This window comes from Periophthalmus magnuspinnatus, chromosome 5 (genome assembly GCF_009829125.3).
Source record: "Periophthalmus magnuspinnatus isolate fPerMag1 chromosome 5, fPerMag1.2.pri, whole genome shotgun sequence".
NCBI lineage: Eukaryota > Metazoa > Chordata > Actinopteri > Gobiiformes > Gobiidae > Periophthalmus > Periophthalmus magnuspinnatus.
In genome coordinates, this window is record NC_047130.1 from 16873242 (window position 1) to 16901209 (window position 27968).

General features: G+C 39.8%; 1 protein-coding gene across 3 annotated transcripts in view; it reads right to left on the reverse strand.

Moving 5' to 3' along the window:
- The window catches only part of LOC117370699 (inositol 1,4,5-trisphosphate receptor type 1), a 177087-nt gene that overhangs the window by 121519 nt on the left and 27600 nt on the right, over window positions 1–27968 (reverse strand). For all 3 annotated transcript variants that reach the window (XM_055222037.1, XM_055222035.1, XM_055222036.1), the window contains exons 4-13: window positions 18095–18204; window positions 15073–15159; window positions 14353–14511; window positions 9603–9701; window positions 9442–9525; window positions 7344–7490; window positions 6513–6608; window positions 5380–5424; window positions 1734–1888; window positions 484–583 (exon numbers count right to left, since the gene is read on the reverse strand). In XM_055222037.1, the coding sequence (XP_055078012.1) occupies window positions 484–583; window positions 1734–1888; window positions 5380–5424; window positions 6513–6608; window positions 7344–7490; window positions 9442–9525; window positions 9603–9701; window positions 14353–14511; window positions 15073–15159; window positions 18095–18204 (1082 nt within the window). The remainder of the gene's footprint in view (window positions 1–483; window positions 584–1733; window positions 1889–5379; window positions 5425–6512; window positions 6609–7343; window positions 7491–9441; window positions 9526–9602; window positions 9702–14352; window positions 14512–15072; window positions 15160–18094; window positions 18205–27968) is intronic.

Genomic DNA, 27968 nt, shown 5'->3' on the forward strand with positions numbered 1-27968 from the left:
CATCTGCAGCTTTTTACCATCTAAAAACATGTAAAAAATCAAAGGTAAACTGTCAAAACCACACTTAGAGAGACTTATTCATGCATTTGTCTCCAGCAAATTAGACTAGAGGACTAAACCAGGACTAAAACAAGATTAAACCAGGGCTAAAATAGGACTAAAATAGGACTAAAACAGGACTAAAGCAGGACCAACCAAGTGTACATCAGGACTCAATTTGGGCAAAAACCAGCACCAAACAAGACCAACTGTGAAAACACTGATTCTGAAATTAAACTGACTGAAAAAACCTGCACTCTTACTCTAAACCACGATGCCTTTCCACAAACCTGACTCTTACTTGGAAGCGAATCTCAACCTGTTTTTCTCCCTGGAAACGTTGTTCTTTTGGCTATAATATTCCACAATATGGCATAAAATCAGATCAGCTCGACAGCAGGCACAGTACCGGGTTGTTCCTGTAGTCCTAAACTAGACACTCACTCGCAGCATGACGGGCTTCTCCTCTTCTTTGTCGATGGGCTGGTTTGTGCTGTGGACCCAGGTGTTTGTGCACAAGTGTCTCAGGCGGACGTAAGAGTTTCTGAAAAAATATGCAATCGGTTAAAGTCAAAATCATTCATAAAAAAACGTTAGAATATCCAATACATATGTCATCCTCAGTGTGATAAAGAAATGTGGAGATGTCCTTAGACTCTCCAAACGCAGTATTGTTGAGTTTAATATTAGGAACCTATTGCTAACGCTAAAGGGAGCAACCTCAGAGAAAGAACGCGTTATTCATGTTCATATCTTAATTTACAGACATAATAGTGAAATAAAAACCCCAGGATCATGTAGAGCGGGTTTATACGAACATTTTAAAGACCAAAATGGCGAGTCTGACAGCAGCAGTTACAGAGAGAGGGGACACAGTTTTTCAACGTTAAATGTCCCACCCACACGTCACAGTAAAACTCCAGAGTATATCTTTATCTTTAGACTTTATCTCAAAAGGTCAAGAGTGAACGAGGACACACAGCTACTCCTCTCCTTCAAAGGACATGTCTCCAGGGACAGTAAACTGAGTCTACACACCACTCAAGTGTCTTTTAAATCAATAAGAAAAAGCTAAAAAGAAACGTACATATTTTGTAAAGCAGAAAAGTTACACAGTGCAGCTTTAATTCTCTCCAGACAGAGTTTCATTAAACGTCTTACGTTACGCAAAATTGACTCTTGTGAGCTTTAAGTCATGTTCTGATCCTGTTACCTCCTCAAAAACAGACCTGCAGTTGCATTTTGTCTCATTCACACATGTTTGAGTAACACTTTATTATTAGTCTGTACATCTCCAAAGCTCAAAATGCTCTGTTCCACCTTATGATGTCATGAAGTGGTAATTTTCATGCAGCTCCTTTATCTTTAGTTCAGTAGAAATTGGCAATTCCAGGGCTGAAATGATCCAAATGATTCCCGTGAAGGTGTGTGGAGTTTAAAAACACAGTGGAGCACTTCCTGTTTTACCACACGATGACATCACAAGGTGGAACAGGGTGTTTTCAGTTTGATGGAAGAACTCAGCCTAAATATGCAGGGTTTGTGTGTTAAATATGTGAATGAAACAAAACACAACTGCAGGTCTGTTTGTGATGAGGAAACAACATTAAATCAGATCAGAAAATAGTCTAATATGGGCCCTTTAAAAAGAGTAAGCCAAAGTTCCACAGTGTGCCTTTATACAGAGTGGTTACCTGGGCACCATGGAGTCGCCTCCTCGGAGTGTGGTGGGGTCCAGTTCAAAGATGGAGGAGATGTCGTTTCCGTCGGGGACAGACACCAGAGTGTACATCACTTTGTCCTGAGCGTTTCTCAGACGAGCGCGAAGAGCCTCCTGCTCCGAGTCCAACTGCAGAGGAACAAATATCAGAATGAAAATATCTATATTAATCAAGAACGTGACAATAGTTTTAGATATACAGTACATTTAAAGGTGCACTGTGTAACTTTTCTGGCGGAGGGTCTAAATATATAAAGTATTGCGGAGCTAGGACAAATCAAAACATGAAAAAAACACAAAATAACTGAGATATTTGATGATAAACGTAACAATAGTTTAATTTTAAGTTCTAATTTTAACATAACATGATACTACATTTAAAGGTGCACTATGTAACTTTTCTGGAGGAGGTTCCGCCACTGGCTTTCCATGGAAACAAGCTAGTGGTGCACCCTCACACCAGAAAAGTTACAGAGTGCACCTTTAAAAAACACAAATATTACACGAAAATAACTCTTGTGAGCTTTAAGTCATGTTATAATGCTGTTTATTCCTCACAAACAGACCTGGAGTTGTGTTTTGTTTCATTCACACATGTTTGAGTAACACTTTATTATTAGTCTGTCACATCTCCAAAGCTCAAAATGCTCTGTTCCACCTTGTGATGTCATGAAGTGGTAGTTTTCAAGTTAACAGCTCCTTTTACATTTAGTTCAGTAGAGATTGACAATTCCAGGTCTGAAATGCTCCAAATGATTCTAGTGAAGGTGTTTGGAGTTTAAAAACACAGTGGAGCACTTCCTGTTTTACCACATGATGACATCACAAGGTGGAACAAAGTGTTTTCAGTTTGAGAGAAGAACTGAGCCTAAATATGCAGGGTTTGTGCGTTAGAATAGTGAAATAGATCTGTTTTTCTACATAATGTCATATTAACATAACATTTATAACAAATCTGAAACATGTACAACTTGTTTACGAAACAAAGTCCAAAATGTCGTTTATTCAAAGTTTCAAAACGTTTCTAAAACACTGACTTAAACTTCAGACCAGGGTTCACCGAGTCTCTTACATCTCCCTCACTGCTCTGACACTAACTTAATAAAACATCATAAAAGTCACAGTCTAATGCACAGGACGAACAGCTTCTCTAATGAATCTAATCAAACATCTACAGCGGCTTTTGACATGAACTGAACGTCAGGCTCCATTAGAGTAAAACGTAGTAACGAGCTTCATGAAACAGGAAATAGAGGCAGCATTTTTGAACAAACCGACACACACACATATCTACAGCTACGCTGACACTGCAGCTCAAAACACGTTTATTCACCCAAATGTGACTTGGATCTGATGTTTTTTCACGTCAGTGTGAACAGTCTAATCACTTTTCATGCAACAGGAGGCACTTTTTTCTCTGGGAAAGGCAAAAATAAAACGCAAACATCCAAACGTCTGACAGTCAATAGCAGTGAAACTAAAAATTAAGACTTTTTAAGAACATGAATCAAACAAAACATCAAACAGCCTATTTAAGGTGAAAGACAGAAGACACATAGATTTATAACACACTGCTGCCACCTGCTGGTCATAAAGATGTAACTCTGTAAAACATCAACACATTCAGCACAAACTTTGTTTTATCACAGGCAGTGGATTTAAACACATCACTGTTTTCTCTGTGGAAAAGTGGGTTGGTCATCACTGTCTCTTAGAATAGAGCAGCACTGTATGAAATGTATTGTTGGTTCTGTTCTTTTGCATGAACAACAGGCGCAGAGGCACGGGGATCGTTCTGTAGATCTTTATTATCAGTTACAGCAGTACAGTCGGGTTAAAGGCCGTGTCCAGAGTCTGATGCAGAGTCTTAACCCGTGTCCAAATAGAGTCTGACAGGGTGGGATTGTACCAGGGTTTTTATACCACATGAAGAGTGGGGGTCTGACACTCCACAGATAAGAAATTCAAAGCAAAGTGAGACAAGGTGAGTGTTTTATAACTTTCTCTAAGTGGGGGTCACACATTCCTGACAAGAGAGGGGCCACAAACAAACACACAGATGACCAAAATGACCAGAGCAGAGCTGTTATTTTCCATTAGTGTCACATACGGCTACTGCTACATGAGAAACAGAACGTTTTACACCTTTGTAAGAAAGTAAGTATTATATTTGTTTATTGTCCACAGTATCTATAAGGGACTACTTCAAAAACCCCGAAAATACCTCACCTGCTTGTTACTCATCGATACAGGAACATTTAATACCAAATCACATGACTGCATAAGGACGAGCCGCAACAAAACTTAGACGAGAAAGAGGCTTTTAGCTGTTTTACTTAAAAAAAATGGAACACACTCCAAGAAAAAGCAAAACTGGACACACTGGTGAAAAAAATCACAATTTAATAATCTGGTAACAAACTTTTATCCACACACCTGCTCCTGTTTTTAATGTTTGTTTTAATGTTTATGGACTTGTTTTTTTGTTTGTTTTTCTGCTTGTTTTGTATTTTAAACAGAGCGCCCATGAAAAAGAGAGGCTGAGTGCTCTCATTGGGTCCCCCTATAGAAATAAAGAGACATTAAATAAAAGAAATATGAATAAAAACTAAACGCCCCTGGATTTATTTGCTTAATACAAGTACAAAATTTAACATGTAACTCATTTTCTATAATCTGTCAAAACAACAACAACGACAACAACAACGATGACAACAACAAAAACAACAGCAACAACGACAACAAAAACAACAACAACGACAACAAAAACAACAACTACAAAAATGACTACAACAAAAACAACAACGGCGACAACAACGATGAGGACAACAACAACAACAATGATGACAACAACAAAAACAACGACGACAACAACAACTGCGACGACAACAACGATGACGACAACAATGACAGCAACAGCAAAAACAACAACAACAACATGCCATTTCTAGTGCATTTGGTTCTGAAAAGGTAAACTAAAATGATCATATGCATTAAAGGTTAAAGCTGCACTGTGTAACATTTCTGATGGAGCATAAACATGTTATTACTTTGGTCAGATTGTTCCACAGTATGGCATTAAACACATCTATCTTGCATTTATTACTTAAAAAAGCCTTGAAAAACATGCATCTGTAATTATATTTTTGGTGGTAGTTAAGTTTAATTCCAAGAAAGTTACACAGTGGATCTTTAATGTAAATGATTTTAAAAGCACACAACCAGTCAAAGGTTTGGACTTTTTTCATTTCTGTTTCATCTTTATTTCTTTGACTTTTTACACTATCGATTCTAACTTCGAATAATAAATTAAAATAAACTCTAAATAACTCAAAAATGTTGTAGATTTTTGAAAATAGCCTCTTTGCTTTGATCACTAGTTTTGACCCTTCACCCTGACGCGGTAAAGCGACGAGCAGACACACTCTGAGGATTTAAATTTAAAATATAAACATATTTAGTTCTGTTGTTAAACGTTTTTCTTTGCTGCATAATTCCATACGTCTGCTTCACATCAGACGTCTCACTCGGAGAAGAAACAGAAGATGTGTCCAGACTTTTGGCTGGTTGTGTTTTTATTTTTTTAAAGTTTATATTTGTTATAAAAAAGTGTTTCTTACAGAAGAGCGAGACTCCAGACACTCCTCTTCATACTCTGGGTTTACCTGAAAAGACACAAGACACACAGGTTATTTACCATCCACCTCCACTGCTACTACTACTACTACTACAACTGGTGCTACTACTACTACTACTACCGATGCTACTACTGATGCTACTACTGATGCTACTACTACTACTACTGCTACTACTACCGATGCTACTACTACTACTACAACTACCGATGCTACTACTACTACTACAACTACCGATGCTACTACTACTACTACTACTACTGATGCTACTACTACTACTACTACTACTACTACTACTACTACTACTACTACTACTACTACTACTACTACTACTACTACTACTACTGATACTACTACTACTACTACTACTGATACTACTACTACTACTTTTCCTATGAGCTTGTACTCTGTTTTAGACTATGGCTGTGTCTGAATGTCTCTCCCAGCCCCTCACCCCTCATTCTCTCCACAGCCCTCACTCTTTAGTGGACTCTATGGAGACTTGTTTACAGAGATTCAGACGTGCGGCTCACTACTTTCAGGTCATGTGACTCTGAGTCTGGGTGAAAAAAGTTTAAAGGCTAAACTCTGATAAAAGTTGATTTGTGTCATAAATAATGATCAGATTGGACTGGCACAAGTCTTTATGGACTAATAATAATCACACAAGTTTATGTCAAGATGGATCTCACGTAGACAGACTAGATTATTATTTTTTTCACTGAGATGTGTAAATTCTCGCTCTGATAACAGCTCAAGCTAAAGCGGCTAATGCTAGCAACTTTACACATCAACAGTTTATTTAATAGTGTTTTATTTATCATCAGAATCAACAGTGAGATAAACCAGAGCTTCTCTCTGCTTCATTCAGTCGTGTTGTGTCCAGTTAAAGACCTGTCTCTGTCCACTGATGTTTTATCAATTCTCACAATGCGTCATGGTCTACATTGCTGTAGAGACCACTGATGTTCACTACTTTTCAAGGTGCATTGTGGGAAATTTTGAGTGCGCTACTTCCTCACCAGCTGGACATTCAGACACCAATTAAAATGGCATCACGCCTAAACAGTGCCCCCTGTAGGAGGAGTGTGGACATTCGGACACAGCCTTAGACTGACCTCTGCTGCCAGGTAGTGTCCAGTGGCCAGATGTTTAAACCTGAACAGACTGTTCCAGTATCCAGCTCCTCCTCGACACGGGTCGTGCTGCACCACCTGAAACCAACAAGACACAACATACAAATAATTATACATTTTAATACAGAATTCAGCTCCAAATTGGTCCCTAAAACTGCCACCATCGATGAGCTTCATTTGACTGGAGCTGAACACTGTGGGTTACACTCACATAGTCCACTTCTTTATACAGAGTATTACAGGTCTGTCATGATGATCACTACACTATGATAAATGCTACTGCTACTACTGCTATTGTTACTATTACTACTACAAGTATATTATGATAAATGGAAAAAACATGTTTGGGGTCAGTATTCATGGTGGGACAGTTTCTTGGCTCTACTGGGACATGTTTGGTTATTTTCTGACTATGATAAGACATGAGCTGTGGGAGGTTGAGTAATAACTTCTGAGACTCATTACAGATAGAAACTAAGAACTCAAGTGTTTCATTCTGATGTTCATTTATTGCAGTTTTTTAACAATACTGTAGATTTAGAATAGTGTTTGTGGTTTAAATCAGCTCTTAGGCATAGATTAATGTCAAATTTATCGTCTATAACTTCTTCAGCGATATACTGAACTTCAAAATTTGTTGCCGTGACAACCCCACTCTATGGCGTCGACAGGTCAGATCTACAAACAGGTTCTGAAATAAAAATAACCTTGTTTCTTCTCTGAACACTTTGAATAGATGGAGAACTTCTTTAATCTAACCACAATAACTGATCTTTCCTCGTGTTGTGTATCTCTTATTGACCCTGCCCGTACCTCGATCTCCCACAATGCCTTGCTGCTGGTGGCGGAGGTGGCAGACTGGCGTCCCGTGGTGCGCAGAAACACGTACTGTTTTTTGCGGTGGTCGTCACATGTGAGGAACTTCTCTTGTTCAGCGTGGAACAAGCGAACGACGTCGCCCTGAAAACAAGGACACAACCGTTAAAGATTACACACAATATTACATCAGCACTTAAAGAGGGGTATTACACCTCTATGGGGTATTAAAGAGGGGGTATTACACCTCTATGGGGTATTAAAGAGGGGGTATTACACCTCTATGGGGTATTAACGAGGGGGTATTACACCTCTATGGGGTATTAACGAGGGGGTATTACACCTCTATGGGGTATTAAAGAGGGGTATTACACCTCTATGGGGTATTAAAGAGGGGGTATTTTATTTCTACCTGCTAATGAAGCTACTGCACATCATATCAGGTTTGTGAAGTTGTAGTGTATTGTTTTGTATCATGTTTTTGTTTTTATGGAGTTATTTATGGAGAATTGTGGAGAATTGTCGTGTGGAGCATGGGTGATGTAGGCTTGTGGGCGGAGTCTTGTACAGAATCATACTACTAACAGTAAGGAGGGTTTGAATGGGGTCTGGGAGAGATCGCTAGATTACTCAGACATGCATGGACGACACCGAAAACCTCTTCAGACTTGTTTTTGATGAGGGAACAATGTCTTAACATGGTAGAACGCCAAAAAAGTCAAGTTCACATAATACCGCCTCTTTAATCGCGGTTGGTCCAAGATCAAGGAAAATATGTTGGTGGCACTGGGTTATTTTAGCTACTGTCCTGGGACTAAAACCACTTCACTTGAGTCAGGAAAGAGACATATAAAGTCAACCAGACAGCAACAAAAATAATAATGATGATTTCAATGTATTTTGGCTAATACAAGTAACAACAACACATATTTTTCTCAAAGAACGACACACAGACAGAACGACACACAGACAGAACGACACACAGACAGAACGACACACAGACAGAACGACACACAGGCAGGGTTTCGTTGTAATCCTGTGTGCGATTTTCTCAATACCATACTTTCATATACTATGATAAGTTGCACTTTTTTCATAGTTTGTCCAGGGGTGTGACTTATCCTCAGATGCGACTTCTATGTGAAATTATTAAAATATATCATTTCACATCTTTGTTAATGTTACAGTGACAACCACGTGAGGACACTCTAGACTTGTGTACCAGTATTACAGCCATCTACTTCATCTACCGCCGTAACTGACTTGTTCAGAAGTGACATCGAGGATGAAGAATTCAATGGATTTAGTGATTTGGAGTGAGATCCAGAGTAAACTTGTTAGCTTGTTTTTTATGCTTTAGTTACCTGATTAAATGTTAATATCTTACACAAACAGACCAGACACATATTCAGTTCATTGTCTATATGATACGTTATCGTTGCTGTTCTGATATTCAGCCTGCTGTTCTCTATTTTATTGTTATTATTATAACTTGCCTTTAAAGATAAAATGTCTGTTCTTGGCCTTATAGTCCAGTGGGACTTATTTATGCTTTTTTCTTCATTATTATGTATTTTTTCGCTGGTGCGTCTTCAGAGCGACATATATATTTTGGAAAATGCGGTAAGATAATAGAATTGTTATTCATCCCACAATGGGGAAATTTCAGTGTTGCAACCATAGACTTATATATAAATGGACATAGCTAACTTGCTAGCCGCTGTGCTCCAATTTGGAAGTGATCATGAGCGTGTTTTCGTTGACTCTGGGTCCAGTTCACTTTACAATGAAAAACTGTGGCCCCTCTCTCTGTAACTGTTTTGATTTTGGTCTTAAAATGTTCATATTAATCCGCTCTACATGATCCTGGTTTTTATTTCACTATTGTGTCTGTAAGTCAAGATATGAACATTAATAACAGACAAATCAGATGCCTTCTTTCCCCAAGGTCTTGCTAGCGTTAGCAACAGGTTTGCTTAACAGAGTTGCTAAGACGCTAAATTTGGGCTCTTCCCTTACACCAGAACACTACAACACAATCTAAGAAGAGTAAAAATTATAAGATTAAAAACTGTACAATGTTTTAAATACAGACCCCTTTAAGGATGATTTCCTGGTTGTCGCTCCATTTCATAAACAGAACGATCTTCCAGCTTGTGTTACAATTCACTGAGTTCACCTGAGAAAAGTCAATATTTGTACAGTGTTTTTTATATATTTGATGTGTTTTGTGTTTGATTCTTGTTTCAGCTTCACCTCGTTACAGCCCGGGTTGTCCACGAGCTGATGGGAGCTGGCGTGGAGCGGCTGTCCGGCATTCACAGGGTTCAGAACGACTTTATCACCAATCACAACCTGTAAAAGATTAAAAATAAACAAAAGGAAGTTTAAAACACTACTAAACCGGGACTAAACCAGGATGAAGCCAGGACTAAGCCAAATTGATTTGGCATTCATAAAAAAAAAACAAATTGACAAACAGGCCTTTTTTTTTTAACTATGAGTGGACTCGCCACTCCACAGATTTGACTTGACCTGTTGGCATCCCCATTATAGCCATTGGTGGTTTTCAGATTGTAGATTGTGATGATGTCATACTGCCAGATGGGGGTGCAAATGTCCAAAAGTTAAACACGCAAATGCAACGCAAATCTGATGATTTCTTTTGTGCATAGACCCATTATTTCCCGGTTTTACAACAAAAAGCTGCATTCTCACAATATTCATTTAACGACCCACATCTGTGTTAAATATTATTGGTCAATAGAATGTTGTGATGTCATCAGAAAAACAGAAATAACATCCCCACGGAGACGAGACGCTGTAATCCCCCATTCCATCGCTGGTCGTCTGGACTCTGTTTTTGTGATCAAGATGTTTCGGCTCCAACCAAACATTTTCAAACTGATGAAACTGAACTGAAGCACGAGTCCAGCCCAAAGTGAACTCCTTTTAGGCTGGACTTAATGAACAAAGAGTAAGATGAGTCCTGAAAAATAGGACTAAACAAGGACTAAACCAGGACTGAATCAGGACTGAACCAGGACTGAATCAGGACTGAACCAGGACTGAATCAGGACTGAATCAGGACTGAATCACGAAGTAGTCGGCTTTGTTTTTTACAGTTTTTATATATATTTTAAGGCTATTAACCCCGAAAGGTTCCATAGTGCATTTTTAAAACAACAGCTGGAAAGACCAACAGAGGGCGCCAGAGAACATTTCTACACCAATACATACAATTAACATAAGAACCCACGGTGACACCAGTGTAACAAACACTTTGCAGAAATGTGTTCTATGTGGTCCACTTGGTCTGTGGTATATCCCACATAATTTTCCTTTAAGGAAAAATGTGTCTGGGTTCTTATGGGTTAAAACAGAAACACAATATGTAAAGTGTACAACAGAGTGTGCATGCCCTTGTCTCCTCTTGCATAATGAACTGTTCAGATCCATTGCTTGAAGCGCAGCCCTCTGTGCTCTCTAATTGCAGAATAAACAGACTTTAAATACTTTGGTAAAAATAGCTGAGGGTCATTGATCTCATTGGGAGACACTGTGGTTATTCTGGTGTCTACACAAACAGCACAGGTTGTGTTTGGGCTTTGGAGAGATGCTGGAGCTTAGGAGATTAAACAGGAGCCAGAATCTGAGCGAGAGTCTGAGCGAGAGTTTGAGCTGGGCAGGTGCCACAGGAGGAGGTTCTGCCAAAAGAGGTTTTAAGATCTGAGGACGTGCAGAGACCAGAGCAGACTGCACACAGAGAGGAAGACGGACTGAGAATCACTTTCAAGTCTACAGCCAGTGAATAATCTAATACAAAGGCGTCCAAACTGTGGCCTTCAGACCTGCTGCTAAACTGACCCAACTGATCATGATCCACAGACTGTGTAAAGAAGTGGACTAAGTGAGTGTGACATCGCCCACAGTGTTCGGCTCCAGTTAAATGAAGCTCATCGAGGCTAGAGCAGTTACAGTGGCCAATTTGGAGCAGAGTTCTATATTTGTAATTCTGACCGCGAGTATCATAGCAACCAAAGAGCCAATCCAGAGTGAGGCTGTTGAAGATAACACCCCTTCCCGCTCACATCACTGGTTTAGCAGGGATGTGAGCTAAACCGCTTAGCAATGCTGTCAAACAAGCCTGTTGCTAACGGTGGGGAGTGACCTCCGGAAAAGAAGGCACCTGATTTGTCTGTTATTAATGTTCATATCTTGATTTACAGACACAATAGTGAAATAAAAAAACCAGGATCATGTAGAGCGGGTTAATATGAATATTTTAAGACCAAAATGACAAGTCTGACAGCAGCAGTTACAGAGAGAGGGGCCATAGTTTTTCAATAGAAAGAGAATTGGAGCCAGAGTTGATTAAGCCGGAAGTGTGCCCATGATCACTTCCTGTTTGAAACACAGCAGCTAACAGGTTAACCATGTCCATTTACAGTTGTCCCTCACTATATCGTGGTTCACCTTTTGCGGCCTTGCTGTTTCACGGATTTTTAGAGCAATTTTGCATGTTTTTTTGTTTTTTTTACAGCATATGTGCGTGTATTGTGTTCTGCGTCCTGATTGGCTGAGGGACTGTAGACCATTGTCCATCAGTCTCCTCTGTGCCGTGTCTCCTGTACAGTACAGAATGTGTTCAGACAAATTTACATAAATGTTGGATCACAGTGTGACTCTGAAGTGCTGTATGTTTGCAAGTTTTCTCCCCGACAAAACCCACAATGTCGATGAAACGTTCTGCACCGACAAAGGCGCCTACGAAGGTTTGAACTTTGAGAGAGTTTAAACAAGAGAGAAATGTTAATGCCTGTGTGAGAAAAGTGTATAAAGTGTGTGGTGAGGGGGTTTACAGCTGCAAAACATATAGAATAATTGTAAAAAATAAAGCTGACTACTTCACGGATTTCACCTATTGCGGGTTATTTTTAGAACATAACCCCCGCGATAAAAGAGGGACCACTGTATACAGTCTATGTCATGATACAAACTTTTTACTGCTGATTTACTGCAAATGTAATTATTTCTACCTCTATAAACTCAATAACATCTCACTCCATGATGACACAGACGTCCAGTTCCAGAGGCTTGTGTTAAATGCACCAAACGCATCAGGTTAGCACCATCTACAACACCATATTCTCCTCATACCTATTTACTATAAAGAAATATTTAATTCTATAAAAACATTCTTTAAGGCTGTCTATAAACTAAGAACCTTCATGACTCCACTTTGTTTAGATCTTCAGTCCTCAGTGAAACACCTTTCTCCAGCTCTGTATAGTGTGAACTCTAGATGTGGATTAAACACTGAACATCAACATTCTACATGGTCCATTGTTTCATGTTGTGTTGGAAGGAGGCCCAGAACTGGACACTTTGTCATTTCTACCAGGTTGTAGTTCTGTCATCAACTAAATAAAGTCTTGGTTGGCTAAAGACCTGCTCTGGGCTGAACGTGGGCGTGTTATAGCGGTGGCAAAAATTCCACAAGTTCCAGGAAACCTATGAAAAATAACTTTTTTTAAGCAGAAAACGACACATAACACTGATGGGCTTTTATCATAGTGACGCCTCAATCCATTTTTACTGGAGTCGAGAGCTTTGAATTGTATTTTTTTAAGTTTTTTTCTTTTCTTTAGGTTCAATAGAGGAGGGTCTTTTTTTAATGCTACAACAACACCTCCAACAACTCACATAAACTATATGTACTTTTACTGCAGTAGAGAATATGAAATGTATACTGCATTTTAATTAAAGGACCTATATTACTCTTGTGAGGTTTACGTCATGTTCTATCGCTGTTACCTCCTCAAAAACTTACATGGAGTTGTGTTTTGTTTCAGTCACACATGTTTGTGTAACTTTTATTATTAGTCTGTCTACATCTCCAAAGCTCAAAATGCTCTGTTCCACCTTGTGATGTCATGAAGTGGTAGTTTTCATGTTAACAGCTCCTTTTATCTTTAGTTCAGAAGAGATTGGCAATTCCAGAGCTGAAATGATCCAAATGATTCTAGTGAAGGTGTATGAAGTTTAAAAACACAGTGAAGCACTTCCTGTATTACCACATGATGACATCACAAGGTGGAACGGGGTGTTTTCTGTTTGAGAGAAGAACTCAGCCTAAATATTCAGGGTTTGTGTGTTAAACATGTGTGAATGAAACAAAACACAACTGCAGGTCTGTTTGTGATGAGGAAACATTAGAACAGATCAGAAACAGTATAACATGGACCTTTAATACCTCGGCTCACTATATTCTGTTTTTATTCACAAAGGGGTTAAAGTAAGACATAAAAACACATGAATCAGGGCTGTGACTCGGCTCGTCAAAGTGCACCCTCACTGTGACGTTCAGATGTGTCAGAGCTCTGAGCTGGTCTGAAGAACAGCTCACAGCAACAACATTCTAAATGTCGTTCTCGTTCACAGATTTGAGAGAGCAGTGAGTGTGATACCTCCATCGTCCCGCAGGGGTCTACTCGGAAAATGTGTCAGCTGGACCGTGATCTGTCTAGTTTACATCATTTACATAATTTACATAATTTTGTTTTGCCATTTGAGAGAAAGGATTGTGTTTGTGGTGCTTTGTCTAAGAATTTTATATTACATTTCAATACACCCGATAAATGCAGTCGAAAATGTGTTTCCATGGAGATCGGCGCACACACTCTGCACACTGCTGTATCCCATCATGCACCACAGTCACATAAAAAAATGGAGTATGCTACGCAATACATATTCAAATGTAAGTACTGGTTTACGTCACCTACAACAGTGCATCATGTTAAATTGGGTTTACAGTAACTTCTGTGTAACTCACCAAACAGTGACCAAAATTATCCCTTACACTTGTATATTAGTGCAGCTGTCGTAATGTTTAATATGAGGCTGAGGTGGGTACTTCGAACAGTACATCAAATGGTACAGAATTGGGACATGGCCTTACACTGCCCCCTATGAAATGGAGTTTATTTAAAGCTTAGAGTCTTACACTGTCTCCGATGGACCGGAGTTTGTAAAATGGCTGGATGTAGAACCAGGAGCCCTCGTTTCCGGCTGTGTCCAGCATCACCCTCATGGCGTTCTTCTCCAGCAGAGCGGGCAGGCGCTTGTTCACTGTCAGGTATTTGTTACTCTTCAGGTGGAGCATCTAACACAAAGGAAAATAGAAAGATAATACTATATGTGATTGTAAATGTCATTATACAGTGATGGGTTTAATATGGAATATATAACAGTCTATTTGATTTATTAAGTGTTTTTGGGACACTCAAAGTCCTTTAAACTGAATTATTTATGCAGTCCATCGTCTCTTTAGCCGCAGATGCCCTGGGGCAGCTCTGATGCAACTAAGCCTGCCAATCTGCACCTCCGACCACCACCTATTACTCGGTATGACTGTAATGTGTGAGTGAAACACCACATTCACACTAAACACGGTGGGTCAAGTGTCTTGCCCAAGGACACAACAGTAGTAGGTCTTATATTTTTAAATCTAAATTAAAGGCACATCTTTGTAATATTGCCTATAAAGAATCTGCAGCGAAACTGTTGAAGGCAACACCCCTTCCCGCACTTAGCAACAGTGTCAATCAAACCTGTTGCTAACACTAGCGGGAGAGACCTTGATTTGGTTTGTACAGATACAGCGTCTTTATTCCTTCTACGCAGCCTCATATTTATAGAGTTCATCCTTTGTCCTAATACAAACCTGGATGACGTTGCCATATTGGATTACTGTCCCCAGGAGTTTCTTGTTTTCCGAGTCGTTTTGTTTCTTCTCCAGGTCGGCTGCGTGCTGCAGAGCGAGAGAGGAGACAAAAATACCACAGGTCAAATCATCGCTGTAAATCTACAAACATGGTCCACTCAGGGCAGATTACACAGATGAAAGAGAGTTTAATATGTGAATGTGACTTTTACAGATACATTTAAGGTCGACATCATTTAAGCACGGCCCAAAACTCGCTATGGAAACAATGTTTACGACCAGATAAGAGCTGACTTTAAATGGGAATGAAAGTAGAAAACAGTGACTTGCAACAACCCAATATGGATTTAATCAGATGATACGATATTTGCCAGTATAATTAAGAGTTTTACTGTTCTGCCACAGTAAAAGTCAGTCTCAGTAACGGTTCATAATAATTTTGTAATAGATACATAATTCACTTGTTACTATTTTACGCTAAAGACAGCCATTTTGTTAAAAAATAATCACTCTAGTTTTGGGTTATTTGTGTTTTATTTTGAAGGCCTCAGGAAGTGGTCACAATACATTTTGGGTCACAGCAGCAGAATTCAGTCAGATAAAAATGTGTTGGTATTGAAAACTGCTCATGTTGTTTTTAAAATCTTATCTACACCTACGAAAGCAATGGCTGTAAGTTTAATGTGTATTTTGGTGACTTAAATAAGTTTTGAAAGCTCTGTTGTAGAGATTGTTTAAGCACATGTTATTACCTATGTATTAGCGTAGTAATACATAATTAAAACATGAAAAGATCACGAAAACATAGTGTAACTCCTTACGTAGTGTAACTCCTTAAAGTAGAAGCTGCTGATTCTGTACCACAAATAATAATTAAAGAGGAGGTATTGTAATTCTAATGGGTATTAATTCCACACAAACCAGGTTAACTTGCTATATTCCCTGACAACATATTAACAAGTGTCAGTTTTGTTTTTGATGGTCTGAGTCTCTCCTCCCCTTGCTCTCTATGCTAACTCACTCCCCCTTCAGAGCACTATCGCAACACAATCAGTGTGCATTCCTCTAATAAATCCACTGCACGTCACATCAGGTTTGTGAAGATGTAGTGTACTGTTTTGCATCCTGCTTTTGTATATTTAAAAAAAAAAGGCCATGTGGTGATGTAGGCTTGTGGGCGGAGCTTTGGATAGATTGTACTGCTAACCATAAAGAATCAGGCCCGGGAGAGATCACTAGATTACTCAAACATGCATGGATGACATCTGAAACCTGTTTGATGACATCTGAAGTTTAAGTTTAAGGTTAAGGAACACTTTCTTTCATGTACAGAACCAAGGGACTTCATACCAGTACTCCTTCTGTTTGTACTTTGTATTTCTACTTCCCATATTCTCGTGCTGTCAAAGAAATCCCATTGTTAAAATCTACCACGTTGACAAAATGTTGTGCCTGATTTGCATATTACACATGAGCTGAGAGCTGCTCGGAGTGGACACGGGTGTGGGAGGACACATCTGACCGTGTGGAGGAGACGAGGACGTGAGGGCCGCCTGATATGCACAACAATATGATCATTTTCACACAGCTAAGGTCATATTCTTACACACATTACACGACCTGAAAATATAATAAGCCAAAGCCAGATTACAGGTCAGATCAGTGGAGACGTGACCACATTTATATTAAAAATGTTTCATTTTCATTTCCTTTATGTATTCATTTCGTGCAGATGTATCCAGTACTCTTAATGCACATTTCACAGAATTTTTTTTAACTTATTTAAGCTCAAAAAGGAGCGGGAAGAGAAAAGTTGTTAGATCCCACTCCTAAAATCGAAATGTTATTGTGTTTAAATGTGTGCACTCCTCTTTATTTGCGCAGCGCCCAGACTATGGAACAGCACCCTCTGCCTGTCAGATCCTCTCAGTCACAGTTTAAGACTAGACTGAAAATCCACCACATCTCCCTGGCATTTAATACAATCTAGACAGGATATCTTGGTGCTTTGTTGTTCTGTTGTTCTTTGCCTATGTGTGGTGTTTTCCATTTTTTGCAGACTTTTATGTGAAGCACTTTGGGCAGCTTATGTTGTATTTTAAATGTGCTACAGCAGGAGTGTTCATTACGTCGATCGCGATCTACCAGTCGATCGTGAAGGCATTCTGTGTAGATCACGTCCCGTCATCCATCCAGTCACATGACTAATATACAGGACAACAGTCAGATTACACCTGACTCTAGGTCACATCATGGGCGCTGCACACGCATAAACAAGCGCGAGTTAGTTTAACCCTATAGCGTCGGATCCTATCGTCACCGATAGAGCGGGTTGCGGACTTTCCAGCAGCGTAACTCCGCGCCCAGTCGTGCTCTCATGTAAATTCAAACGGCGTCTCAAAGCGGAGTCATGGGCTATGTAAATATTTTACCGTCATTACAATAATCTGCCTCTGTTGTCCCTCAAAGGTGATGAATGAGAGCACGTGTAAAATAGAAGTAGTTGTGTGAAAAAATGCAGTAAATTCTGATACTTCGTTTAACATGTTTTTTATGGCTATAAAAAAGACAAAACCATAATCAACATGATTAGCTCTGTTATCACTTTCAAACGAAAAATGCAATTTTACTCCTGGCTCCTGTCAGAAACTGCTGCCCGAACTCTGCATCCCTCACTGATTCTATTCAGTGCAAGTCAGAGCAGTAATCATCATTCAAGTAATTATGAACATGTAAGAAGTTCAGTTGTGTTGTGCAGTATTATCTCATGACGTTGTGCAAGGTACATGAAAATGCACTGTAGATGTAAGAATTCATAATATATTTACAAATAAATATATGTTTACCATTTTTGTAATAGGTGGTAGATCTTTCAGACACGATCATTTTAAAAGTAGCTCACACACTGAAAAAGTCTGAGCACCCCTGTGCTACAGTATATAAACAAATTGAATAGAATTGAATGAAAAAGCATGTTTGTGAGTGTGTTTTTGAACCAGATAAACCCGATGGCGTCACTCACATGCAGTTTGTTGAGGAGGACGGCGTCTGTGTTCCCTCCGGGTTTTGCTGCTTTCCAGAACTGTTTTTGGGCCGAGTATCGGTTCATGGGGCAGAGTCTGAACAGGCAATCTGCACAAACACAGGGAGGAAAGAAAGAAGCATAGATCAGGTTATATTTACAGAAAAATAATACAACAAAAGAAGAAATGGAAAATGATGAACGTACATTTAAACTTTGCTGTTTGTGTGATGCTTCAGTCGTTCGTGTAGGTTTAAACATAGGCTGTACATGTAGATGGACATAGCTCACATGCTAGCGGCCTCGTTCTAAATAGGAAGTGATCATGGGTGCACTTCCGGCTCCATTGACTCTGGCTCCAATTCACTTTCTATTGTAAAACTGTGGCCCCTCTCTCTGTAACTGCTGATGTCAGACTCATCATTTTAACGGCGTATTAACGATGGCGTTGCTAAGCACCCGCTCCCTGCTAAACCAGCAGTGCGAGCAGGATGGGGCGTTACCTTCATCAGCCACGCCCTGGATTGGCTCTTTGGTTGCTATGATACTTGTGGTCAGAATTCGAAGTATGGAACTCTGCTCCAGATTAGCCGCTATAACTGCTAGCCTCGATGAGCTTCATTTGACTGGAGCTGAACGCTGTGGGAGACAAAATGTCTTTGCTGATCGAAGTAAAGTGGAAGAAGTACTCAATTTTGTTACTTAAGTAAAAGTACAGATACAGGAGCAAAAAATACTCAAGTAAAAGTATCACATGAAAAAATCTACTTAAGTAAAAGTATTAAAGTTTAAACATGTACTTAAAAAATAAAAAGCAAGTATTTCGCAATGATTTTGAGATCTTTGATACAGATTTGTACTTTGTAAATGTTTGTTTGCTCAAATTATTTCTACCTATTTGAACAGTTGTTTTGGGCGGAGCTTAGGTGTTAAATCCCACTTTAAAAACAGTAATTTTCTCATGTTGTCTGCACTGAAATGGAGCTAAGAATCATGGGATATGTAGTTCCTTTTGTGTTAAGTTGTTGCTGCATTGAAACAAATAATTTTAGCTCAGACCCACGATATTCTTCTCAGACTTTTGGTATTATGATATCACTGTATTTTCATTATTGTCGTGTCCTCGCTAAACACCGTCTCTGCTCCTGTGTTTGTCGACTTCAAACACCGCCCTGCTCCGCTTCATCAAAGAACAGGCATCAAGGGAAAACAGCACGGCCCGTTTTAGCTTCACATCTGGACTTTCTATAGAGGTAATCACTTCTGACGACACATTTCATTAACACAATCATATTATAGCGGTTTAGAGGTGGAAGTGCGGTGTTGGTAAATTATTGCAATTTCAGATGACACCACAACTTTCTATTGGCCAATACAATAAGTCACACCAGCGAAAAAATGCTTAATAATGGAGAAAAAAACATATATAAGTCGCACTGGACGATAAGTTGCATTTTTGGGTAAATTTATTTTACAAAATCCGAGACCAAGAATAAACATTCCATCTTTAAAGGCAAGTCATAATAATAACAATAAAATAGAGGCTGAATATCAGTACAGCACACTAACGCTAACACATAGACAACAAACTGTCTGATATGTTAACGTAGGATATTAACAGTTAATCAGACACACTATGCTAACGTAACATAGACCGGCTTGTCCGCAAACACAGTTGTCAGCGTGACAATAATGAAGATGTGAAATTATATATTTTAATAATTTCACATATAAGTCGCACCCCCGGACAAACTATGAAAAACGGTCCTATATTATAACCACAATTGACTCTTGTGAGCTTTAAAATATGTTATAACGGTTTTACCTCTTCAAAAACAGACCTCGAGTTGTGTTTTGTTTCATTCACTGATGTTTGAGTAACACTTTTTTTTTCACATTAACATCTCCTTTTACCTTTAGATCAGTAGAGATTGACAATTCCAGGGCTGAAATGATCCAAATGATTCTACTGAAGGTGGAGTTTAAAAACACAGTGGAGCACTTCCTAAATGTTTTCTGTTTGAGACAAGAACTCAGTCCAAATCTGCAGGGTTTGTGTGTTAAACATGTGTGAATGAAACAAAACACAACTCCAGGTCTGTTTGTGATGAAGAAACACTATAAGAACACAGATCAGAGGTTAATGAGTTCACTAATAGAAATGATCAGGTTCTTGAAGCACTGTTAGCATGCTTATAAACTCATCATGGTGAATCATTATGATGCTCTGAATGCATAAGGTCAATGAGGAGTAACTCATTGAAAACTGTTTAAAACGAACTAGTACAACATCTTTTAAGTATATTTAAAAGTAAAAATTATCTTCAAAACTTACTCACATCAGAGTAAATAAAAACAGGTTTGAAAACTCCAATAAGGGACCAACCGATATCAGAGCAGAGACTAAAAACAGCTGTTATTTCCTTTAAACTAAAATAAAATAAGACAAAACTGATCCAAATGTGTTATGTATAAATAGAAGATAAGACTTTATGGAGCAACTGCGTCCAGAAAATAATCTTATTAGAGTTTATATGTCCAGCCCGGATATCGACTGAACCAGCATTTGGAAACCGATATCTGATCCAGCTAACAAGAGTGTTGGAGCGGTATTGAAATGACTTTATGCCACTGATTTCAAATAGTCAGTGTCTTTAAAAGGCCTGATAAATAAAATGAACCAATAATTAGACATAGAAGTTATTTAATCTCCCCTCTACAGCTCTAATCTTATCATAGACTGTATATATAAATGGACGTAGCTAATCTGTTAGCCCAGGGGTCGGCAACATTTAACACCCAAAGAGCCATTTAGACCCAGTTTCCATGGAAAAGAAACACCAGGAGCCGCAAATACTTTTTGACATCTAAAATAAAGATAACAGTGTTTGTAAAGATAAAGATAACAGTATTGGGTTTTTTTTACCTGTATGCTTTGTATAAACAACAATCGTGTTTTGCTTATGAAATCCGTGAAGTGCTACAGAGAAAATTAAACATGCCAAGCTGAAGGTCTCTTTCAAATGAATAAAAAAATCTGAACTTAAATTATCCATGTAGCAAACAAAAATGCTGTGAGCCGCCATCCTTATATTGCCTTTGAGCTTTTGGAGTGTGCAGTGGAGCCTTGACCTGAATTTAAAAAATAAATTTGAAAAAAAAAGTACTATGTCACTAAAGAATGAAAAATAAATATTTGCAAAATATCTGCTTAAATATTTATTTTACCTGGTTAGCAACAGGTTTGATTGACAGCGTTGCTAAGTGCCCGCTCGCTGCTAAACCAACGGTGTGGAAGGGACTGGCTCTGGATTGGCTCTTTGGTTGCTATGATACTCCAAATTATCTGCTATATCTGAGCTTCATTTGACTGGAGCTGAACGCTGTAGGTGACGTCACACTCACTCAGTCCACTTCTTTACAGTCTGTGATCATAGTACAGAAAAATGTCTAAAATCTCCTCATTAAGAAAATACACACACGATAAATACTGAGCCTCGTAAAAATCTTGTTCCAGCTTTGATATACTGAACGCTCATAATAACTGAGTGAGTGCTGTTTTTCCCAGCAGACAGTGAAGCAGCCTGTTGTGTTCAGGGCACTCTCATTTTCATAGACACATCAGGGAGTTCATATTTGCATGGGAGCAGTTAGAGCACTTCCTCTTTTCTCTTCCCCTGAAACAAAAACACTTTTACTCACTCTGCACTCATTTAACTGTCACTTTCAAACACAATGGCTTTGAATCGTGACCTTAATCCCAACTCCCCAGTCTGACAAACATCTGACGAGGTTTTCATGTTTTTATAATTATAACTTGGTTTGGTGGGATAGTTCCTGTGTTTAATAATTATCATAGTTTTACATCAGTGAAGAGGCAGTTTGTGGGAAAAAGGTTGAGAAGAAAAGTACAAAAATACAGGAAGTAGCTCTGAGTTATAAACATAGTCTGTATAAAGTGGACTGAGAGAGTGTGACATCACCCAGTCAGATGAAGCTCATCGAGGCTGGAGCAGTTATAGCGGACAATTTGGAGCAGAGTTCCTTTTTAGGAACTCCGACCATGAGTATCATAGCAACCAAAGAGCCAATCAGGAGCAAGGCTGTTGAAGGTAACACCCCTTCCTGCCCACACCACTGGTTTAGCAGGGAGCGTGCACTTAGCAACGCTGTCAATGAAAACTACTACTACTGCTACTACAGCTGCTGCTACTACTACTCCTCCTACTACTGCTACTGCTGCTACTACTACTACTGCTACTACTACTATTACTACTGCTCCTACTACTATTACTACTACTCCTACTACTATTACTACTACTACTACTACTGCTGCTACTACTACTACTACTACTACTACTGCTGCTACTACTACTACTACTACTACTGCTGCTACTGCTACTACTACTACTACTGCTACTACTACTACTACTGCTGCTACTGCTACTACTACTACTACTACTGCTACTACTACTACTACTGCTACTACTACTACTACTGCTACTACTACTACTACTGCTACTACTACTACTACTACTACTGCTACTACTACTACTGCTACTGCTACTACTACTACTACTACTACTACTACTACTACGGCTGCCACTACTGCTGTTACTGCTACTATAGCTGTTACTAGTATAACTTCTTCTTCGGTCTCCAGATGACTTCCCTGGCTAAGTTACAGGTCAGATCTGTGGAGAGGCGGCCCTGCATGTGTGGTATTTCTTAGCAATAAAACACCAAACTTTAAAACTACACTACAACAGTACAGGCAGAGCAATACCATCGCCGTGGAGATGAGCAGCTGGTGACTGACCCCTCCCATGAAAAGTGACGTAGTGCAGCTTTAAGTATTACAACAACTACAACTACTACACACTACTGCTCTTTGGTCCTGAGCTGTTTATTCTGAAATGGAAGGACTGGAATTATTTATGCTTTCCTCTGATTCCAACTCATCCCTCGTTCACTTAAAAGACTAAAGAAACATTTGTGAAGTGCTGTCTGTCCATCCTTCCCCCACTCACTCTCTCTCTGTTGCTCTCTCTCTTTCCCTCACTCTTTCTCTCTCTCTCTCTCCCTACCCCTGTCTCTCTTTCCTTACCTCTCTCGCTCTCTTCTGCTCAGAGCTCTGGGATCCTGCGATGGCTCTGCAACATGACCAAATAAGGACAAAGGGACTGGGATAGAAAAGAGAAGGAGAGAGAGGAAGAAGAGAGAGGGAGAAGAGAGAAAAGGAGGAAGAAGAGAGAGAGGGAGAAGAGCTACAGGGAGGAGAGAGAGAAAGAGAGGTAAAAGAGAGAAAGGCGTGAGAAAGAAAGAAAGAAAGAAAGAAAGAAAGAGAGAAAAGAGAGAGAAAGTGGGAGAAGAGAGAGACGGCAAAGGAGAGAGAGAGGGAGAGGGAGAAGAGAGAGAGATGGAGAAGAGAGAGGCGGCAATGGAGAGAGAGAGGGGGAGAAAAGAGAGGGAAAGAAAAGAGAAAGAGAAGAGTGAGAGAAAAACAAGAAGAGAGAAAGGGAGAAAGAAGAGAGATAGCAAAAAAGAGTTAGAAAGAGTGAGAAAAGCGGGAGGAGAGAAATATAGAAGAGTGAGAAAAAACAAGAAGAGACAGGAAGTAGAGAGTGAGAAGAGAGAGGGAGAGACAGTGAAAGAGAGAGGGAAGAGAGAGAGAGGGAGGAGAGACAGAAAAACAAGGGGAGAGAGAGAGAAGAGAAAGACAGCGAAAGAGAGAGGAAAGAGAAGAGAGAGAGGGGGAGAGAAAGAGAGATGAGGAGAGAGAAGGAAGAACGAGAAAAAAACAAGGAGAGAAAGAGGGAGAACAGAGAGAGTGGGAGAAGGAAGAGAGACAGTGAAAGAAAGAGAGAAAAAGGGAGAGAAGAGAAGAAGCAACAGAAGATAGAGTGAAAAAAAACGGGAGAGAGACAAACAAGGAGAGAGATGAGAGAGAAAGATAAGAGAGAGAGAGCAAAATGCAAGGAAGTAAAAAGATAAAAAGGGGATAAGAGAGAGGAGCGAAGGGAGGGGAGACTGAGAGGGGGGTGGGGTGAGGAGAGAGAGAGAAAACAGAAGGAAAGAGAATGTGGGAGCATGGGAGTTAAATGGGAATGATTGAGGGGTAAAAATGAGAGGAGAGAGAAGGGGAAGAGAGACATAAATAAAAAGAAGAGGAAGAAGATAAGAGGCGATAGAGAGAGGGGGAGGGAGGAGAGAGGGGACTCCTAATATGAAGTATTTTCCCAATCCGGAAGATCAGCTCCTCTGTTCCATCAGATAGAACAGAGGAAGTGCCTGAAACAAAGAGATAGAGAGATGGCAGTAGCAACAGTGCCCAATATTTTTCATAAATTGGTAATAAAGTCGCATTTGCCTGAGTTACAAATATATTGAAAAAGCAGCAAATCAAAATGTCATCAAACGCCTCGATGTCGAAGTGTTTGTAGCGTTGTTCAACTGTCCATAGACTGTTTAAAAAAGTGGACTGAGCGACTGTGACGTCACCCACAGCGTTCAGCTCCAGTCAAATGAAGCGCATCAAGGTTAGCAGTTACAGCGGCCAATTTGGAGCTAGGTGCCATATTTGAAATCCGAGGGCGAGTATCATAGCAACCAAAGAGCCAATCCGGAGTGAGGCTGCTGAAGGTCCCACCCATCCCTTCCCACCCACAGGAAGGGAAGCAGGAAGCGGGCACTTAGCATTACTGTTAATCAAACCTATAGTCAAACGAGAAAGAAGAAGCCTGATTTGTCTCTTATTAATGTTCATATCTTGAGTTACAGTCACAATAACAAAATAAAAACCCAGATTCATGTAGCACGGGTTAATACAAACATCACTTCCTATTTATAGCACAGCAGCTAGCAGGTTAGCTATGTCCATTTATATAAACAGTCTTTGGTTGACGCACAGAGAATATTGCCAAACGTTATGATTTTCCAGCTCTGCGTTTGATGTCTAGGATGCGTGAACCTTCGAACACATTGCGGAAACGTGGACTAAGCTACACAGCCCGTCTGTCTGCATCTAATTATGAAACACTGGATCCTCCACAAACTCAGAAGTGCGCTGTTAGCATGCTGTCGTTAGCTTTACAACCTTTCACAACAGTGCCTTTGAAGATGAAAACCACAGACAGTAACAATATTGGCCCGATATGTAGTTCCATCTCTAGGCAACAACATTTCCATGGAGACAAGAAGGTGGTACTCTTAACTGCACCAGAAAAGTTACGCAGTGTACCTTTAAAGGGTTCATATTACACGGTTTCACAAACAGACCTGGAGTTGTGTTTTGTTTCATTCACACATGTTTAACACACAAACCCTGCATATTTAGGCTGAATTCTTCTCTCAAACTGAAAACACTCTGTTCCACCTTGTGATGTCATCATGTGGTAATACAGGAAGTGCTCCACTGTGTTTTTAAATTCCACATTCACTACTCAAATATTTGTGAATGAAACAAAACACAACTTCAGGTTACAACATGGTTTAAAGCTCACAAGAGTATACACATAGGCCCTTTAAAGTCTAACTTGAGTAAAAGAGCTTCAGACAGAGCAGTGCCTCCAGCTAGCTTCATCAAGTCTCAGTACTGAAAATGAACAGTGAAAATAGTAGATGTCGACTTCAGTGGAACACTTTGAGAGATGATGAAAGTTTATTCCTTGAGTACATTTTGTACATTTCTATAATTCAGAGTCTAAACAGAAAAAAATCTCGTGAGTTTTAAAGTTCAAAGCGTCTCCGCGGACATGACGGACGTCGGTTATTACATTTCATGACATCTTTAACTGTCTCGTTGTGAAAGATTACAGTGTGTTTCCCAGTTCGAGTTATGTCCCTGTGTAAAAGCCCTTAAGGTGAATGTGTGTCTGTGTAAAACACGAGTGGAGCTGCAGGAATGTGAACCAACGAGCCTGCTCCTGCTCGCTGACCCCAGGACGACCCCACGGCTCCCACACATACAGCCCCGCCCCCTTTATAGCCCCTCCTCCTCACTGACAGAGATGAGAGCGGAGATCTTTGGACTGGGCCTGTTCACCACTATACAAGGTGGTCAAAAGTGTCAAAAGTCAGATACAAACTACAACTGAAACTATATACTCAAAAGAACAAGGATTAATGTTATAAAAATGACAGAAAAAGGACAAAATGTGACTTTTCCAAATTTTACTTAAAGCTTACACAAAACTGACTCTTGTGAGCTTTAAGTCATGTTATAATGCTGTTACCTCCTCAGAAACAGACCTGGAGTTATGTTTTGTTTCATCCACACATGTTTGAGTAACACTTTATTATTAGTCTGTAACATCTACAAAGCTCAAAATGCTCTGTTCCACCTTGTGATGTCATGAAGTGGTAGTTTTCATGTTAACAGCTCCTTTTACCTTTAGGTCAGTAGAGATTAGTAATTCCAGGTCTGAAATTATCCAAATGATTCTAGTGAAGGTTTGTGGAGTTTAAAAACACAGTGGAGCACTTCCTGTATTACCACATGATGACATCACAAGGTGGAACAGAGTGTTTTCAGTTTGAGAGGGGATGCAAGGTTTGTGTGTTAAACATGTGTGAATGAAACAAAACACAACTCTAGGTCTGTTTGTGACGAGGAAACAACATTGGTAGTTGCTGCTAATGTCTGCATTGTGTCACCATGGTAACTGCTGAACATTGCGCCATAGACATACATGTAGAACCTCCTAGCGTGATGGAAAACAGGAAGTCATATGTAATCTAAAAGGTACAGTGTGTAACTTTCTGGAGTTGGCAAGTCAACCGCACGATTCCATGGACACACGAAGTTAAAATCATACTCTGGAACATTCTCCATGGAGACAGACATGTTTTATGCCATACTGCGGAATATTATAGACTAAGGAACAAAATTCCCAATGAAACAAGCAGGAAGAGGCCCTATTCCAGACTACAAATGAGTCAGGTTTGTGGAGATGCGAGCCCACTCACAGTAACAACGTGTGTTTTTGGATTTTTTTTTGTTTTTCAGTGCAATAAAAACAACCAAATGAAACAAAAAAAATGTTTTATTTTACTATAGTAAATTTATGGCGACATTCTTCAGTTTTTTTAGTCTAGAAAAGAACGAATACAAAAAGAACGAGTCTATGTAGGTTGTGTTTTTGAATCATTTACCCTGAACAGAAGAATGTAAAAGGAAACATTTCATCTGATCATCTACAAAAGTGTTCAGATGTTATCGAGTCTTGCCCGAGGGCACGATGTCACATGACTCCACCACAGCTCAGGTCCTTCCATTTGTTTTGTTTTTTTACTTTTCTCTCTATCGCACATGTTAAATATTAGTCCGGTGTCGATGGAGCATGACCAATGGAGTTTATACAAAGTCCAGAGGATCAGACCAGAGCTGAAACATCACCTGGTGCCCGAGTCTGGACCTGGACCCCCCTTATCCCACTCACCCACCCCAGCGGGACAAGGGGCGGAGGCATTAGACAGAATACTGTTAGAGTTTTGAACGTGGACACAGTCTGGGGAAGGGGGGGGTATGACGACATACAACATTTTGTGGGTAAAACAGTGGCTGCGGTTACAAGGTGGGGAAAAAAAACAAAAAACGGATTCATAGCTGATTTCTAAACCTTAAAGTGACTCAAAGGAGAAACAAACCCTCTCCCCTTCTTTCTCTCCTTCTATCTGTCCTTCCCTCCCACATTCTGTGGTATGAGAGAATAATGGGACAGCAGTAGAGTTATTATGATGTGGGGCTTGTTCTCTCTCCATCTCCCTCCCTCTCTCCTTCCCCCTTTCATCTCTCCCCGTCTCCCTCCCTCTCTGCTTCCTTCCCCTCTCCTTCTGTCCCTCTCTCCTTCTCTCTGTCCATCTCTCCTTCTCT